This window comes from Salmo salar, chromosome ssa22, assembly GCF_905237065.1.
Source record: "Salmo salar chromosome ssa22, Ssal_v3.1, whole genome shotgun sequence".
NCBI lineage: Eukaryota > Metazoa > Chordata > Actinopteri > Salmoniformes > Salmonidae > Salmo > Salmo salar.
In genome coordinates this window covers 61,105,319-61,123,902 of record NC_059463.1, presented here as the reverse complement: position 1 = coordinate 61,123,902, position 18,584 = coordinate 61,105,319, and the positions used below count along the sequence as shown (strand labels likewise).

Genomic DNA, 18,584 nt, shown 5'->3' with positions numbered 1-18,584 from the left:
ACAAACACATTAAAAAGCAATGAGGCTGACGAAACAGATCAGAAGGTTCAGTTGAAAACATTTTAAGAGCAGAAATGTGCACAAGGCAGTAGACTATGTATGAATGTTTGTTCCATAATGCAATTAGCTGGAAAACACTGGTCGCCAAAAGCGGTGAAAATAACCGTTACAAATGTGTTAAGGAGGAGATCTAAAGATGCAACAACTAGCATGGGATTAATACGACTAGGATTATCGTCAACTAGCATGGGTTGATAATATGACTTGGATCATCATCAACTAGCATGGGTTGATAATATGACTTGGATTATCATCAACTAGCATGGGTTGATAATGTGACTTGGATTATCATCAACTAGCATGGGTTGATAATATGACAAGGATTGTGCCTTTGGCTGATGGACAATTAAAGTTGATTTGAAAACCAATAGAACAGGAGAGAAAGTGGTTTCAATGACATATGGTCGGATTTTACTCTGAAGCAAGTTAAGACGTGCCTTCAAACAAAAAGGCCTATATGTTTTCAAAACGCATATACTGCCTCCAGCTCATTGTCTGATGCAATGAAGGCTACCAACTGTCGCCTATATCCACTTGCATGGCGAAACGGAAGCGTGTTTCAATTACCAGCTATGGGAGAAAAAAAATATGCTATTTTTAAAATCATGGGCATCAAAACTGCATTCAACTTTATTTAGACCTTTTTTTTGGAAGTACATACCTGCCGTGGGGGCAGATATGACGATAGATACTCATCGAGACGAACGTATGTTGACATTATTAAACTGGTGAATTACAAGTGAATGACCGCTTCCTCGGTTTAAAAGGTTAAATGGTTATATTCAACAGTTAAGTGTAAACCCAGATTCTGGTTCATGAGAGACTATGAAGGAAAGAGTTTACCTGAGTTGGAGTCTGGGAATGACAAGTAGCAGATACTTGTTTTCTGTAACAAAAATAAAGTGGATCGTTTGTTTGATTGAGACATTTCAATACAAAAAGACAGTCAGTGTCATACATGAGGTTACTTTTGAAAAACATCAACTTGCCTCTTTCTCGGATAGTTTGGAATGGTGTGGGTAGATGACCTGCAAGAGAGAGAGAGAGAGAGAGAGAGAGAGAGAGAGAGAGAGAGAGAGAGAAACAACAGTTGGCTAACTAACGTAGCGGATAGCTCACTGGTTAGCTAGCTAACTAAATGCTAACTAAATGCTAACTGTATTACGTTACTTTTAAATTCCAATAGCTTGCTAAAAAAAAAACGTTATAGTTAGCTACACCATTAGCTAGTTAGCCAGCTAAGTTAGCTATCTATCTAACGAAGTGACAACAAGTAGAGGAAAAAGGTCTTTGACTGCACCTCCACAGCCTGGCCGAGTTCTAGATCAAACCCGACGACACAGATGCAGTGTAGCCAGGCAGAGAAGCGATCCCACGGCAGGAGAAGCGAATCCGTGTCCTCCTCTCTTCCAGGCCCGACGTTTAACGTTATTTCTTCCGCTGGAGATATGCTCACATCCTCGTCTCCAATTTCTTCAGGCTCTGCGAGTTGCTCCTCTATCTCCTCAGAGCCCTGCAAAGCCATCACGATATCCAACGGTGGAAAATGCTTCCTATCGTTAACTTTTATACTGGTCACTTTATCCTTCGATAGCAAGCTAACCAACGTCACCCCACCACAGGAGAGAGGAAAAAAATAAAACATACACAGAAAACGTAGGCTGGCGTGGCTACGCTACGTAAGTACGTAACGTTCCAACCGGAAATGCAGTAGCGGCACTAGCCCACTAGTCTGCGCTACAATCATGGGCGTTTTAAAAAAAAATTTTTTTATAAAAACAATTTTTATTAACAAATATCAACAAACAAAAGAGTAATAGTCACATGTAAACAAGCATACAAACAAACTATTTACATTGCCAGGAATCCTAAACAAAGAAATCATATTCATTAATAATACAATAAGTTTTAATTGCCTTTTTGTTTTCATTTTAGTTAATTAAAGTAGTGTCATACTGTTTAAATTCATTTATAAAGTGAAAAAAAGTTAGGTTTTTGAATTAGACCATTTGCATTTGTGAATATGAAATTTACCTAGTATTATTAGCAGTTGAATTAAATATACTACATCTTTATCTATGTCAGCATTTCTGAAATAAATCATTATATCAAAACAATTAAATACATTTACATTTTAGTCATTTAGCAGACGCTCTTATCCAGAGTGAGTGCATACATTTCATACATTATTTTTTTTCTTCTTCATACTGGTCCCCCATGGGAATCAAACCCACAACCCTGGCATTGCAAACACCATGCTCTACCAACTGAGCCACACGGGACCGAAATAGTACAACAGGTCCTATTTTTTTTGTAACAAAATTCTGTATGTCAATCCAAAAAATTCTGCTATAAATACAGGCAAAAAAACAAATGCAAAATGGTATCCTTCTCTATTCCACAGAAATCACATTTATAGTCAATATTCAGCTTGATTCTTTCCAAATCATATTTCACAGGATAAATTCTATGTAACATTTTAAATGAAACTTCCTTTACTTTATTACTGATACAATATTAGTTAGCAATTTTCCATGCTTTCCCCCATTGTATATCACCATAGATATTTGACCAAAAGAATCTTGCTGAGGGAATTGTAGTTTAACAAACAATATTCCTAATCTGTTTATTACTACATGTATCTTTGATGTTACTATTGCCAATGAATATATTTTCATATACATCTATGTTACTTACATCAACCACAGAGCAATTTAAAAGAGATACAAACCCCCTTGGAATCGCATCAAAAACAATTGCATATTCTTTCAGGGTTATTGGAATTTTAAACTTATCAAGAAATTCCCCATATGAGAGTAGATATCCATCCTCATTCAGTAACTGACCAACCAAAATAATTTTATTATCAGACCAGTTACGAATTTTTTTTAAATGTTTTAATCGTATATCTTTGGTGTCCCATATAAAGTATCTGTGAGGGGAAAAATTGTGTTTATACGTTAACATCCAAGCTAAAATTGCCTGCTTATGGAATTTGGCCAATTTTACTGGGATTTTATCAATATCAAAATGACATCGAAGCAAAAATCCTAAACCACCAACAGAGTGAAATAAATACTTAGGGAAGACATTCCAAAAACTGTTCTGGTTCTTAACATACTTCAGAATCCAATTTATTTTAAAAGTATTATTTAGAGTATTGAAATCTAAAACCTCAAGACCTCCTTGTTCTTGGGTATTCTTGAGAATATCTTTTCGTAGATAGTGAGGTTTGTTCCTCCAAATAAAATGATAAAGAATCTTATCTAAGTCCTTTACAATTTTAGGTGGTAAGTCAAGTGATAACGATACATAAACCGATCTGGATAACCCTTCAGCTTTGGATAATAAAACCCGACCGTGTAACGAAATATCTCTCATCAACCAGAGGTTCAATTTCTTCTTTGTTTTCTCAATAATGGGGGTTAAAGTTCAATTCACTCCTTTGTTTTTCATCCTTGCATATAACAATTCCAAGATAAGTAACCTTATCTTTAATTGGGATACCATATACTTCCTGTAAAACACTGTCCTTGAGTGGAAATAAGACTGACTTATTGATATTAATTTTCAAACCTGAAACTAAGGAAAAGTCTTCAATACAGGAAACTGCTTTAGAAACCTATTTCCTGTCTCTTAAAAATATGGTGGTGGTGGTCATCAGCCAGTTGACATAGTTTAAATTCATTGCCAAGTGCTGAAACACCTTGAAAATTCCCTTTCTTGATATGAAGAGCCATAATTTGAGTGACCAATACAAATAAAAATGGACTAATTGGGCAGCCCTGCCGAATGCCACGGCCAATATCAAATCTTTGGGATGTCCCGTGAGCTAATTTTACAGAGCTAGTACAACCACTATATAAAGTTTGGACTGCTTTCAACAACAAAAAGTCACCAAACCCCACAAAAAGTATTGCTTTGAACATAAACTCATGTTTTACAATGTCAAAAGCTTTATAAAATCAACAAACATAAGAAAACTATCATCAAGGATGAGGTCATTATAGTCAATCATATCTAAGATCAACCTGATGTTATTACTAATGTGTCGCCCGTGCATAAAACCAGATTGTTCTTCATCAATTATATGATGCAAGCCTTGTTTCAACCTCTTAGCAAATACAAGGGCAAATACACTTACATTTACGTCATTTAGCAGACGCTCTTATCCAGAGCGACTTACAAATTGGTGCATTCACCTTATGATATCCAGTGGAACAACCACTTTACAATAGTACATCTATATCTTTTTTGGGGGGGTGGTTAGAAGGATTACTTTATCCTATCCCAGGTATTCCTTAAAGAGGTGGGGTTTCAGGTGTCTCCGGAAGATGGTGATTGACTCCGCTGTCCTGGCGTCGTGAGGGAGCTTGTTCCACCATTGGGGTGCCAGAGAAGCGAACAGTTTTGACTGGGCTGAGCGGGAACTGTGCTTCCGCAGAGGTAGGGGGGGGGCAGCAGGCCAGAGGTGGATGAACGCAGTGCCCTTCTTTGGGTGTAGGGACTGATCAGAGCTTGAAGGTACGGGGGTGCCGTTCCCCTCACAGCTCCGTAGGCAAGCACCATGGTCTTGTAGCATTTCCCCATCATTATTCAACAGGCTAACGGGTCTCCAGTTGTCTATATAAAGAGTATCCTTATTAGGTTTGGGAATCAAAGTAATTACACCTTGCTTTAAGGAAGCCGGTAACTCCCCTTTTTTCTATTGATTCTTGAAACATAGCAACAATGAAAGGAATCAATTGATCATTGAATGCTTTATAAAACTCGCTTATTTAACCATCATTTCCAGGGGACCTATTGTCCTTAAAGCTTTTAATCCATTCTTTTATCTCAATTTCAGATAACTCATCATCACAAAAATCCCTGAAATCATTATCTATCTTCTTAGCAATGTTTGCTACATTGTCTAAGAAAATATCCATATTGGAAGTTGGCTGAGCTGACGTATACAGATTCTGATAAAACTGGGCAACATGCTGAGAGATTTCTTTTAGATTTTCATTGGGAGTATTATTATTCATTAATTTACATATGGAAGTCTTTTCGCCTGCCCTTTTTTTTTCTAAATTAAAGAAATATTTTGTATTTTTCTTTCCCTCTTCCATCCATTTTCGTCTTGATCTTACAAACGCTCCCCGAGCCTTTTCCTCGTAGATACAGTATAACTGCATTTGCTATGATGATAGCTCCAGTAATTCCTGATTAATTAGTTCAGTTTTTTTTTGTATAATCCATTATTCCCTTTATGATGTCATATCCTTTCTCTCTCTTGGCACGAGCAATTTTTTCCCCCATTGAAATAGCCAAAAGCCTTTTATCAAATTTAATTTGCTCCCAGTAACTTCCAAACGTATTCATAACACAGGCACAATTCCAGTATTTATCAATAATTCCTGCTACTTCCTTCTTAAATACTTCATTCTCTAGTAAAGTCTTGTTCATTTTCCAGTAACCTTTACTAACTTTTTTGTTGTTGACAAACCATGCATATTTATCTTTATTGAGATCCCTTTGTGGTCTGTTAAAATTGATGGTTCAATCGAGACTGTATCGACCTTGTCAGCCATATCTTCAGATATCAGACAGAAATCAATACGGGATCGTGTAGATAAATCTTTAGTACTCCATGTAAACATAATCTAATCTGGGTTCTTATGTCTCCAAATATCTAGAACACCTAATCGTAGACATATATTCCTTATCTCACAAACAGAATTGCTATCCGAATTGCAAACCCCACTATCCCGGCACTGCCACCAATGTAGAGATTCAAGAACAAGCATGGTCTGGCTCTTCCCCCTTAGTCAAAACCAAATGTTAAAAACTCACATTTCGGATAGTGGCTTCGGTGGCAACTACTGCCTTATCTTTCATTTAATTGTATTTAATTTGTTGAAATAAAAATTTTAAGAAATCCTATAATTGCAAAACACTGAATCATGTTGGTCGAACACCGCATCAAAACACAAAACCATGTTTTGTGACATCATGAGATTCATCATCATAATCTAAAGGGCAAATCCTTTAATTCCTCTATTAGCCACAACACTGACAAAACAATGAGATTACAGAGAGGGAGGGGGTCCAAGACCCTGGTGAACCCCAGAACAGCTGTTGTCCATTCCCCAAAGTCATCCCAGTCTTTATTTTGGAGGTTTTTGTGAGAGATTTAGGGCCAGGAAATGTGCTATGTGGTTTACTTAAGGCCATGAGTTTTTCCTAGCTACTTTATGGCTCTAGCTATCACCCACTAAATGTATATGTGTTTCCCTCCTTAGACATGTCACTGACCTGGTGTAACTACTATGCAAAGTACTCTCAAGTTCAAGTTTGTTCATTTGTCATATAAACATGATATACACTGAGTGTACAAAACATTAGGAACACCTTCCTAATATTGAGTCAGTCTGTCATGGAAAGAGCAGGTGTTCTTAATGTTTTATACACTCAATGTAGCTGGAGTATACAGTGAAATAAAACGCTTCCTTGCAGGTTCACCTCTCAACAATGCAACTCACAATGGAATCGTACTACAAAATAAAAGCTCAAATTAATTAAAATAGGCTATAATGTTTTTCAGAAATATAATACAAGAAGTAGGATATTTGGACATGTGCAGGGGAATTAAGAAATAGATTGTTCAGTGGCAGCGTAGCCTAGTGGTTGGAGCGTTGGACTAGTAACCGAAAGGCTGCAAGATCGAGCTGTCGTTCTGTCGTTCTGCCCCCTGAACAAGGCAGTTAACCCACTGTTCCCCGGTAGGCCGTCATTGTAAATAAGAATTTGTTCTTAACTGACTTGCCTAGTTAAATAAAGGTCAAATTTAAAAAAATAATAATAATAATAAATAAACATTGTGTAGTGGTAATAAATACCAGTCCAGTAGCAGTCGTGTGTGTGTGTGTGTGTGTGTGAGAGAGAGAGAGACTAGGAGGACAATGGAAGTTGAGTTGAAATCTTCATTGTAAAAAAACAAAAACAATGTTTGTCATAGGCCTAAAGCCTTGATCAGAGAGCCCCTTAATGGTGACTAGAGGTACAGAGGCACCGACCACGTTTACATGCACACAATATTCCTCGTAGTAGCTCATTTCCCACTTAAGGTCTCATTCGGGACAAGATGTTTACATTTTCCTTTGATATCCCGCTCATGAGTGTCCCTGTTTCCATGAATGAAGAAAATATTCCTAATTTATGTATATGGGTTAAATGGAATAGCAACTGAAATGTGGATACTGACTGTAAGCCTATAACCTCCCATATATAACAAAATATAGTATTAAAACCTGCAGAATTCTGCATTTCTTGCAGTGAAATAATACAACAAGTGTTTATTTTGTCTTGGGAACAGGATTGGAAAAATAAGATTTATTTCCTTCAACATCTCTTGAGAAAATGCATGTGTAATGTGTATTTCAATCACATACAATATGTACCCAAGATGAACTGAAGACTTAACAGAAAAGTGTTTCATTGTTTTCTCAGCTTTTCATTTCCTTAAAACCGGTCAAACGGATGACATTTCGACCAGGAGTAATCTTTCCACTGTTTTGAAGTTCATTCCGTTTTCTTCCCGCCCGGTCCCCTAAACGAAAACTAGATGACTAATGCATTAATTTTATCAATGTAAGTCATTATTCTGATGAGGACTACTTTATTTAGTATTCTGGGGAAACAAGTTAATCGCAGAAAAGAAACTGCATGTAGGCTTATCAAACTACTTGACAAACAAATGGCCTACCAAATGTCGGAAATTATTAGCAGAAACGTGTCTAAATTAGAGGTGTAAGTATCCAGTAGTAAATTAATTACACCAGGCTAAATTACTATGGTGGATCAAACTGTCACAGGTAGTCTACTTGTTGACATGTTTTGTTTGACGATCAGATGAAAACATCACACAACATCCATGATATCATATCATATATCAAATCAAATTGTATTTGCGCCATATACAACAGTGAAATGTTTACTTACAAGCCTTTAATCAACAACGCAGTTCTAAGAAAAATAAGTGTTAAGTAAAAATAGATATATAAACAATAAAATAACAAATAAAATAACAAATAATTAAAGAGAAGAAGTAAAATAAGAGTAGCAAGGCTATATACAGGGGGTACCGGTACAGAGTCAATGTGGAGGCTATATACAGGGGGTACCGGTACAGAGTCAATGTGGAGGCTATATACAGGGGGTACCGGTACAGAGTCAATGTGGAGGCTATATACAGGGTGTACCGGTACAGAGTCAATGTGGAGGCTATATACAGGGGGTACCGGTACAGAGTCAATGTGGAGGCTATATACAGGGGGTACCGGTACAGAGTCAATGTGGAGGCTATATACAGGGGGTACCGGTACAGAGTCAATGTGGAGGCTATATACAGGGGGTACCGGTACAGAGTCAATGTGGAGGCTATATACAGGGGGTACCGGTACAGAGTCAATGTGGAGGCTATATACAGGGGGTACCGGTACAGAGTCAATGTGGAGGCTATATACAGGGGGTACCGGTACAGAGTCAATGTGGAGGCTATATACAGGGGGTACCGTGCACAGAGTCAATGTGGAGGCTATATACAGGGGGTACCGGTACAGAGTCAATGTGGAGGCTATATACAGGGGGTACCGGTACAGAGTCAATGTGGAGGCTATATACAGGGGGGTACCGGTACAGAGTCAATGTGGAGGCTATATACAGGGGGTACCGGTACAGAGTCAATGTGGAGGCTATATACAGGGGGTACCGGTACAGAGTCAATGTGGAGGCTATATACAGGGGGTACCGGTACAGAGTCAATGTGGAGGCTATATACAGGGGGTACCGGTACAGAGTCAATGTGGAGGCTATATACAGGGGGTACCGGTACAGAGTCAATGTGGAGGTTATATACAGGGGGTACCGGTACAGAGTCAATGTGGAGGCTATATACAGGGGGGTTCCCTGTACAGAGTCAATGTGGAGGCTATATACAGGGGGTACCGGTACAGAGTCAATGTGGAGGCTATATACAGGGGGTACCGGTACAGAGTCAATGTGGAGGCTATATACAGGGGGTACCGGTACAGAGTCAATGTGGAGGCTATATACAGGGGGTACCGGTACTGAGTCAATGTGGAGGCTATATACAGGGGGTACCGGTACAGAGTCAATGTGGAGGCTATATACAGGGGGTACTGGTACAGAGTCAATGTGGAGGTTATATACAGGGGGTACCGGTACAGAGTCAATGTGGAGGCTAAATACAGGGGGTACCGGTACAGAGTCAATGTGGAGGCTATATACAGGGGGTACCGGTACAGAGTCAATGTGGAGGCTATATACAGGGGGTACCGGTACAGAGTCAATGTGGAGGCTATATACAGGGGGTACCGGTACTGAGTCAATGTGGAGGCTATATACAGGGGGTACCGGTACAGAGTCAATGTGGAGGCTATATACAGGGGGGTACCGGTACAGAGTCAATGTGGAGGTTATATACAGGGGGTACCGGTACAGAGTCAATGTGGAGGCTAAATACAGGGGGTACCGGTACAGAGTCAATGTGGAGGCTATATACAGGGGGTACCGGTACAGAGTCAATGTGGAGGCTATATACAGGGGGTACCGGTACAGAGTCAATGTGGAGGCTATATACAGGGGGTACCGGTACAGAGTCAATGTGGAGGCTATATACAGGGGGTACCGGTACAGAGTCAATGTGGAGGCTATATACAGGGGGTACCGGTACAGAGTCAATGTGGAGGCTATATACAGGGGGTACCGGTACAGAGTCAATGTGGAGGCTATATACAGGGGGTACCGGTACAGAGTCAATGTGGAGACTATATACAGGGGGTACCGGTACAGAGTCAATGTGGAGGCTATATACAGGGGGTACCGGTACTGAATCAATGTGGAGGCTATATACAGGGGGGTACCGGTACAGAGTCAATGTGGAGGCTATATACAGGGGGTACCGGTACAGAGTCAATGTGCGGGGGCACAGGTTAGTTGAGGTAATTAAGGTAATATGTACATGTAGATAGAGTTGAAGTGACTATGCAAAGATAATAACAGAGAGTAGCAGCAGCATAAAAGAGGGGTCAATGCAAATAGTCTGGGTAGCCAGTTGATTACCTGTTCAGGAGTCTCATGGCTTGGGGGTAGAAGCTGGAAGCCTTTTGGACCTAGACTTGGCGCTCCGGTACCGCTTGCCCTGCAGTAGCAGACAGAACAGTCTATGACAAGGGGGGGCTGAAGTCGTTGACAATTTTTAGGGCCTTCCTCTGACACCGCCTGGTATAGAGATCCTGGATGGCAGGAAGCTTGGCCCCAGTGATGTACTGGGCTGTATGCACTAACCGTTGTTGTGCCTTATGGTCGGAGGCCGAGCAGTTGCCGTACCAGGCAGTGATGCAACCGGTCAGGATGATCTCGATGGTGCAGCTGTAGAACTTTGTGAGGATCCGAGGACCCATGCCAAATCTTTTCAGTCTCCTGAGGGGGAATAGTTTTTGTCGTGCTCTCTTCACGACTGTCTTGGTGTGTTTGGACCATGATCGTTTGTTGGTGATGTGGACACCAAGGAACTTGAGGCTCTCAACCTGCTCCACTACAGCCCCGTCGATGAGAATGGGGGTGTGCTCGGTCCTCCTTTTCCTGAAGTCCACAATCAACTCCTTTGTCTTGATCACGTTGAGGGAGAGGTTGTTGTCCTGGCACCACACGGCCAGGTCTCTGACCTCCTCCCTACAGGCTGTGTCATCGTTGTCGGTGATCAGGCCTGCCACTGTTGTGTCGTCAGCAAACTTAATGATAGTGTTGGAGTCGTGCCTGGCCGTGCAGTCATGACTGAACAGGGAGTACAGGAGGGGACTGAGCACGCACCCCTGAGGGGCCTCTGTGTTGAGGATCAGCGTGGCAGATGTGTTGTTACCTACCCTCACCACCTGGGGGTGGCTCGTCAGGAAGTCCAGGATCCAGTTGCAGAGGGAGGCGTTTAGTCCCAGGATCCTTAGCTTAGTGATGAGCCTTGAGCTTTGATATGTGAAACTGAGCCTGCGAAGACTGCAAAAACATCAGTTATCGGGATAAGATGTTAACATGCCACAGTATCCCATCTTAGATTAGCATATCCCAGGCATATTATCCGGGTTTCTCATAACCGGGATACAAGTTTTTTCGGGTTATTGAAAACGGGATATTATGTTTATACGCTCAACTCAAAAAACGGAATACTTGAGTATCCCGAATAATAACAGGATATCGGTGCGCATGTAAACATGGTCACAGAGGTGGAAACATTGGCTAGAAACCTAATGTTGAACTGCATTGAATTCTAAGTCGGACAGAAATGCGCGTTTGAAACAGGTAAGTTTCCTCACATGAACTCTCCAAGTCAGAATGTTGAATAAAATTATATTTTAGCTTCCTTTACTGGTTGTCTGTGCGGTTGGACCTTTTGCAGGTAGGATTGTGAGAGAAAACTTGAAAATAAGGGAGGCTATATACATTCTAGGAGCTCAGATGCAAAAATGTATTATCCAACGTTTCCACAGCCAGGCCGTCTTCACCAGGCTATGATAATTAACACAGCCATACCCTGATGAAGACAGCTTGGCTGTAGAAACGTTGGATATGAAACTTTTTTTACATCTGAGCTCCTAGAGTGTGCGGCTCTCCCTTATTTTCTAGTTTTCTACTCCGCTTGGCCAGCACCTCGCCTTTAATAGCTGTGCATTTCTTTTTCTTCAGGATTGTGAGAAGAAGAAAATATATCCACAACAAAGTATGATTCCATAAACTTTTCAAAGTGCATTCAGATTTGTGTCCAGATGTCTATCACCTGAATCATGTAGACACATGCAGGTGCTCGGCGAGTACGCATGTGTCTCGTGCATGTATTTTCTTCTTCTTCAGGTGATATAAATCTGAGCACATTACCAGCTATTTGAAAAGTTGAACCAATTATTCTTTCCTGTTGATATAGTGAGGAAACTTAACATGCTGTCGACAAGGCAAAACGCGTGCGTCCACGTGCACATGTTGATGTGATCATGAGACGCAGGTTAAACAATTAAAAACAACTGTATTAATTAAGGGGTGGGGGGGGGCAGGTAGAAACACACGTGAAACATTCAATGACATTTAGCTAGCTTGTCCTGGGAGATAAACATTGGGTTGTTATTTTATATATGTATATAATGTAATGTATATAATAATATTATTATATTTATATATATTATATATTATTATATATTTATAATTATTATATATTATAATTATAATTATATACATTATTATATTATTATAATTATTATAATTATTATAATTATTATATATTATTATTATATTATATATAATATAATGTATATTGTCCTATTTCAAGCTGGTTCTTTTGTATAATTTTGACCTGGAGTCGTACAAAATCTTGTTTTTCTCTACTCAGACGACTAATCCACATTTTTTTTTGTGCCGTATCCATGTGGGTTTGTATCTTCCTGACATCCAATTAGGAAGGGACTTGTGGCAAGTCTATAGAAACAAGTTCTATTTTAGCGCTTGGTTATGCAGACACAGACATGAGCAAGCGGTGTTGGTGAAATGATTGAATAACACAGTATGTGTACATTTATTTTGCAACGCTGGCGCAAGCAACGTGGCCGGTGAGGTTTGCATGTAACTCACATATCAGTGATTATAAAGAAGGGAGCAGGTGGGTTGATACCTTTTAAAGTCTTTGAACAAATCTTACAATCTTTCCCTAATTAAGTCCCTTGGGATTCAGAAATGACTTTTCTGAATGTCTAATTAATCAGATTTGCCTAGGAACAGTGCCTTGTTCAGGGGCAGAATGACAGATTTTACCTCGTCAGCTCGGGGGATTCGATCTAGCAACCTTCCGGTTACTAGCCCAAAGCTCTAAACCACTCGGCTAACCTGCCACCCCATTATATCATAACTTAAGATCTATCATTGACAGTAGTCAATATAGGGAAGTAGTCTTCCCTGTGGCTCAGTTGGTAGAGCATGGTGTGTGCAACGCCAGCATGGTGTGTGCAAAGCCAGGGTTGTGGGTTTGATTCCCACGGGGGGCCAGTACAAAAAAAAAAAATGAAATGAAATGTATGCATTCACTACTGTAAGTCGCCCTGGATAAGAGCGTCTGCTAAAATGTAAATGACAGAAAAAGTAATACAAGTGTTTCCAATAGAAATTCTTTTTTTTTTAACCACATAAACAATATTTGCATATAACGTTGCAGCGTGTGATGAATGTCTATTCTGATTGGATCCCCATGTTGTCAATTTGAATATCGATCCCGCCCTCTAATTACGTCATGGCTATGTCGCGTGCGCTACACGGCGCTTACCGGTCTGTTTGTGTGTATTATTTCATTTCAGTATGGCTACGGATTGTTGTGGAAGAGGACAAGTCTTTCGAAAGTTTACCCAGTTCAACGGAATAATTCTGTAAAAAAAAAAAAAAATATATATATATATTCACATCTTGTGCCATCGATAAGTTGTGGTTTAAACTTGGAAATCTTCAGAAGATTAGCAACTGGATTGAGGATGCTAGCCGAAACTCGTCACGGTTTTTCCGTGTCTGTTCTGTCAGCTAGCTAACTAGCTAACTAGCTAGCAAGGCTATCCATCCTAGCTAACACTTTGCGACTCGGCTAACGTTTGCTTTGAAGAGGGGCCCACTTTACTAGCTAACGTTAGTTGTGTTTTAGTTGCTTGTCTCAAATTGACTATTTTACCTGAAGTAGCGTTATTCAAGAGTTGGTTGAGCACCAGTCGACAATTCACCCGAAGAGGCCGCTCCGGTTGAATTACAAGTTGTTAGCACGTTAGCATAGTTAGCTAGCTAGCGTTCTTTTTTTTTTTTTTTTGAATTTTTATAGTTATATCTGGGTAGTTGCCAACAAACAGCCAAACTGCAGGGTTTTTGTATTGGGTACATCAACCTCTACATCCCGCTGCAATACCCATTTTAGATCTAAGGGTTGTCTTTGCAGCAGTTTGGAACATTTGGCTTCGAGATTATAAAGATTTGTTTCTGTTCAGGGCCCTGAAACTCAATATTAGCTTGCTAGTCTGCCTGAGTTGGGAGTGGCTAGAGGTTTGCATTAGCTGCTTAGCGAGCTAGCTAACAAACAAGGTCAGATGTTCTTATATCGCACCCGTCTATAGTGCGTAGGATAAACAAAACGTAATGACACAAACTCTATAGTTAAAATACAAACTCTATAGAAAAAGAACGTATTAATGACCTGTTAAACCACGGTCAGATTGACAGCGGGTGTGTTTCAATAGCCGTATCATCATCATTCAGGCGCAGGGATAGGAAACTCCGCACTGGTCAAATAGTTTGTATAAACTACCAATCTGGATTTATCCGTTGCTGGGCTAAAGATATTGGGTGCCACACTAGCCTGCTCAATATAGCTTCTTTCCCTGTACGTTTTGATGGACGTGATTAGATATTTTCTAGACGGCTACTGTTACTATCGTCATGCAATTCTGGCTAGTCAGAATTCTGACCTGTACATAGCCGTGTTGAATAACATTCAGTGGACGTAATGTAGCTCTGTAGAAAGATAGTCCAAAACCCTTTTTTATTTTTTATTTTTTACTCGTTAGATTTACAAGAGTATTGGTTACGTTTCTCGTTGGGGAAAAAAAACGTCAAAATGAATATAATGTTTGATAGCTAGTTAGTGCTTAACTCAAAATAGAATAGCCAGCCAGCCAGCGGGAATAGCTAGGCTAAATTGAATTAACAGCCGATGATTGAAGACTTAGGGACGTTGTCATTCTGGATCAAGAAACCTTGTCTTTAGTCTCCGGTTGGAGTAACACTCCTAAGCCATCATCAATGCCTTCAGCGCTGGCCGTTTTCTCCTGCCGTCCGAATTCACACCCTTTTCAGGAACGTCATGTCTACCTGGACGAGCCAGTCAAGATCGGGCGCTCTGTGGCACGATGCCGACCCGCTCAGAACAATGCTACGTTCGACTGCAAGGTTCTATCAAGGAACCATGCTCTTCTCTGGTTCGATCACAAGACTGGCAAGGTGAGTCTGTTAACCAGTCGGATGATACCTACTAGTGTTTTTACTTTACTTGGTACAATCCCTTTGCGCAGTCACTGCCAGGCAGCCATGCAGGCAGACATGTTGAACTGGGGTTGCAGTCGGCATGTCCAACCACCTCAATGGAATAACTGGTCAGTCAGCCACCTATGGGTAAATAATGGGTCATGGCTGCAGGTTTGAGACACACACACACACACACACACACACACACACACACACACACACACACACACACACACACACACATATGGGTTGCCACTGACAGCCAGCTATGGCAACAGTGCTGAGATAGAATATCAAACCATTGGTCACAGTTTTGTTTTGCGTAGGGCTAGCCTAGGATTGTGCTGTCTGTGTGCCAACTTCCTCCCACCCTAAATAAACAGATCAATAATAATGTGGCATATCACCTTTTTAGAACATCCATGGGGGATTAATAGTTTGCTTCCCCAAATGGCACCCTATTCCCTATAGGCCTCTGGTCAAGAGTAGGGCACATAGGGTGTAATTTGGGATGCACACACACACACACACACACACACACACACACACGGTGTAATTTGGGATACACATAAAGATCCCCTAGCTAATTGCTTAGGCTACAGCTGCTAGGAAATCTGTTTTGAGGTTCGTGGATAAAGACTGTTAATGCAAGACACACAGCTGCCTGCTAGCTAGACAACCCAAGACAACACCCTACCCTAATACACACATCGCATACCTCCCCCAAGGTCCTCATGTACCCGCATGCACATCTAGCTGTAGTAACAGCATCACGTGACACACACACACACACACACAAGAATAGAAGGTTTAGTATTTCCTTGATGAAATGGTTGTAGTTGTCTTGTCAGACGGACAGATAACGTTACTTTCAACACGGTGGTGTTGTCAGGGGAAAGTTACAGGGCAAGGAGAGTTACAGTTGTGCAGTGGTGTTGTCATGGAAAGTTACAGGGCATGTATTTTGTTAGTTTAACCTGGTGGGGAAACGAGAAACACACCAGGGGATGCGTTTTATTAAGCACACTCATGAAACGGACAGAAAACCATGAGGCACTACTCTGGAGCTTGGCTCATTTTCTATTGTAATATTTCTCTACGGTATGCCCTATTAAATTCCACCAATGCATTGTGTGAGTACGGTTGTGGGCACACCTCTCCTGTCTTCACCTGGACTGCATACAGTAGCTAGTACAGTTGGCACTACAGAGAAACCTTGAAACGGTTGGCTTGTGTTAAAAGGTTCAAATTGATTAGAACTTTGACAGCCAGAGGTCGGTGTAAATATCGCTCCATGTTCACTATACCATATAAACCTTATACTGTCTACTCCACCCCTTCCACGTGACTTATTTCTTTACTGAACTGATTTGGGTAAAGTGGTTGTTCCACTGGATATCTTAAGGTGAATGCACCAATTTGTAAGTCGCTCTGGATAAGAGCGTCTGCTAAATGACTTAAATGTAAAATGTAAATGGGTGCTGATTTACAGTACCAGTCAAGAGTGTGCTAAGCTGTCATCAAGGCAAAGGGTGGCTACTATGAAGAGTCTTTTTAAAATGTATTTTTATTTAACATTTTTGCTTACTACATAATTCCATATGTGTTATTTCATAGTTTTGATGTCTTCACTATTATTCTACAATGTAGAAAAATAGTACAAAATATAAACCCTTGAATGAGTAGGTGTGTCCAAACGTTTGACTCTTTCTGTAAGCCTCTCCCTCAGATTCCTGAACACTTCATAGCAAACAGTTGTTCAGTTCAGGAAGATATAGGCCCCACTTCCTGTGTAGTGACGTAAGTAGTTTTAAATGCCTGTTTTGTTAACTAGTTGTCTAAATATTTGTCATTTTGTGCTTCTTTTTTAGTAGAGATTTATCTGACCTCGCTGGCTGAACGTCTTAGTTTGAACACCATTCTAGGTGTAGCAGCAGGCAGCGCCAAGAGTTTAATATAGACAAAGAGATTACACACCCCTATCTTGGAATGCAGTTTTACTCTGCTTCTACTTTACAAGCTCTCTATGCCTCCGTCTCACTGCTTTTAAAGGACAAACCAGACCGCGCCGATAAACGGTTTAAATCAGTAGGTGTCCGTCCAGAACATCAGCCCCGTCGTTCACTGTTCTCATTTCATAATGTTTCTACATCGTTTAATTATAAGCACTTAGTTTGATACTAGTACTATAACGGCTTGAAGAAAGGCGTTTTACTATTCCAGTATTATATTACTGTTAAGACCAGTGTCTCATTTACAACGGTGCCCCGAGGACAAACATTACGTCAACAAAAATATTTAAACTAAAAGACAGCTAGCTATAAATACATTATATCAGGTTGGTACAACAAGTTATAATAATCAATATAAACAATTGATCACTTTAGTGAACTAATTTAAGATTATAAACCTCAATGTAACTAAATGTAATCTACAGCGCATTCGGAAAGTATTCAGACCCATTGACTTTTTCCACATTTGGTTACGTTATAGACTTATTCTAAAATGGATGCAATTGTTTTTGTCCCTCATCAAACGACACACAATACCCCATAATGACAAAGCAAAAACAGGTTTTTAGAAATGTGTGAATTTTTCATTAGTTTTTAGACCCTTTACTCAGTACTTTGTTGAAGCAACTTTGGCAGTGATTACAGCCTCGAGTCTTCTTGGGTATGACGCTACAAGCTTGGCACACCTGTATTTGGGGAGTTTCTCCCATTATTCTATGTCAGGTTGGATGGGGAGTGTCGCTGCACAGCTATTTTCAGGTCTCCAGAGATGTTAGATCGGGTTCATAACCAATTTATTACTGTGATTATGATATGCTATAGGTCAGGCCCTAATGGTCACGCACATACAGTGCATATTTAAAAAAATAAATAATAATTATAATTATAATAATAAAAAAAATTCACCTTTATTTAACCAGGTAGGTCAGTTGAGAACAAGTTCTCATTTACAACTGTGACCTGGCCAAGATAAAGCAAAGCAGTGCGACACAAACAACAACACAGAGTTATACATGGAATAAACAAGAGTACAGTCAATAACACAATAGAAAAAAAGAAAGTCTATATACAGTGTGTGCAAATGGCGTGAGGAGGTAAGGCAATAAATAGGCCATAGTAGCGAAGTAATTACAATTTAGCAAATTAACACTGGAGTGATAGATGAGCAGATGATGATGTGCAAGTAGAAATACTGGTGTGCAAGAGAGCAGAAAAGTAAATAAAAACAATATGGGGTAGGTAGATTGGATGGGCTATTTACAGATTGGCTATGTTCAGCTGCAGCTGGCCTACCTGGTTAAATAAAGGTGGAAAATACCTGTGCAGCGGCTCAGATAGCTGATGTTTAAACTTAGTGAGGGAAATATAAGTCTCCAGCTTCAGCGATTAATAAATACATTAAATTATTTTTTATTTTTT

The 18,584-nt window shown here is 40.1% G+C and overlaps 2 protein-coding genes across 16 annotated transcripts in view; one reads left to right on the top strand and one right to left on the bottom strand.

Annotated features, from left to right (window-relative positions):
- dennd6a (DENN/MADD domain containing 6A) overlaps positions 1 to 1,697 on the bottom strand; it is a 31,532-nt gene extending 29,835 nt beyond the window's left edge. Inside the window, exons 1-3 of the mRNA XM_014168418.2 lie at positions 1,361 to 1,697; positions 1,050 to 1,088; positions 904 to 946 (exon numbers count right to left, since the gene is read on the bottom strand). Of these exons, the coding sequence (XP_014023893.1) occupies positions 904 to 946; positions 1,050 to 1,088; positions 1,361 to 1,585 (307 nt within the window). The 5' untranslated portion in view covers positions 1,586 to 1,697. The remainder of the gene's footprint in view (positions 1 to 903; positions 947 to 1,049; positions 1,089 to 1,360) is intronic.
- Positions 1,698 to 13,421: 11,724 nt separating this feature from the next.
- slmapa (sarcolemma associated protein a) overlaps positions 13,422 to 18,584 on the top strand; it is a 169,386-nt gene continuing 164,223 nt past the window's right edge. For 6 of the 15 annotated variants that reach the window (XM_045705712.1, XM_045705711.1, XM_045705709.1 and 3 more), the window contains exon 1: positions 13,428 to 15,129. In XM_045705712.1, the coding sequence (XP_045561668.1) occupies positions 14,932 to 15,129 (198 nt within the window). In that variant the 5' untranslated portion in view covers positions 13,428 to 14,931. Of the gene's footprint in view, positions 15,130 to 16,906; positions 16,954 to 18,584 lie in introns of those variants that run through there. The other 9 variants (XM_045705710.1, XM_045705707.1, XM_045705721.1 and 6 more) reach the window with 7 other exon arrangements.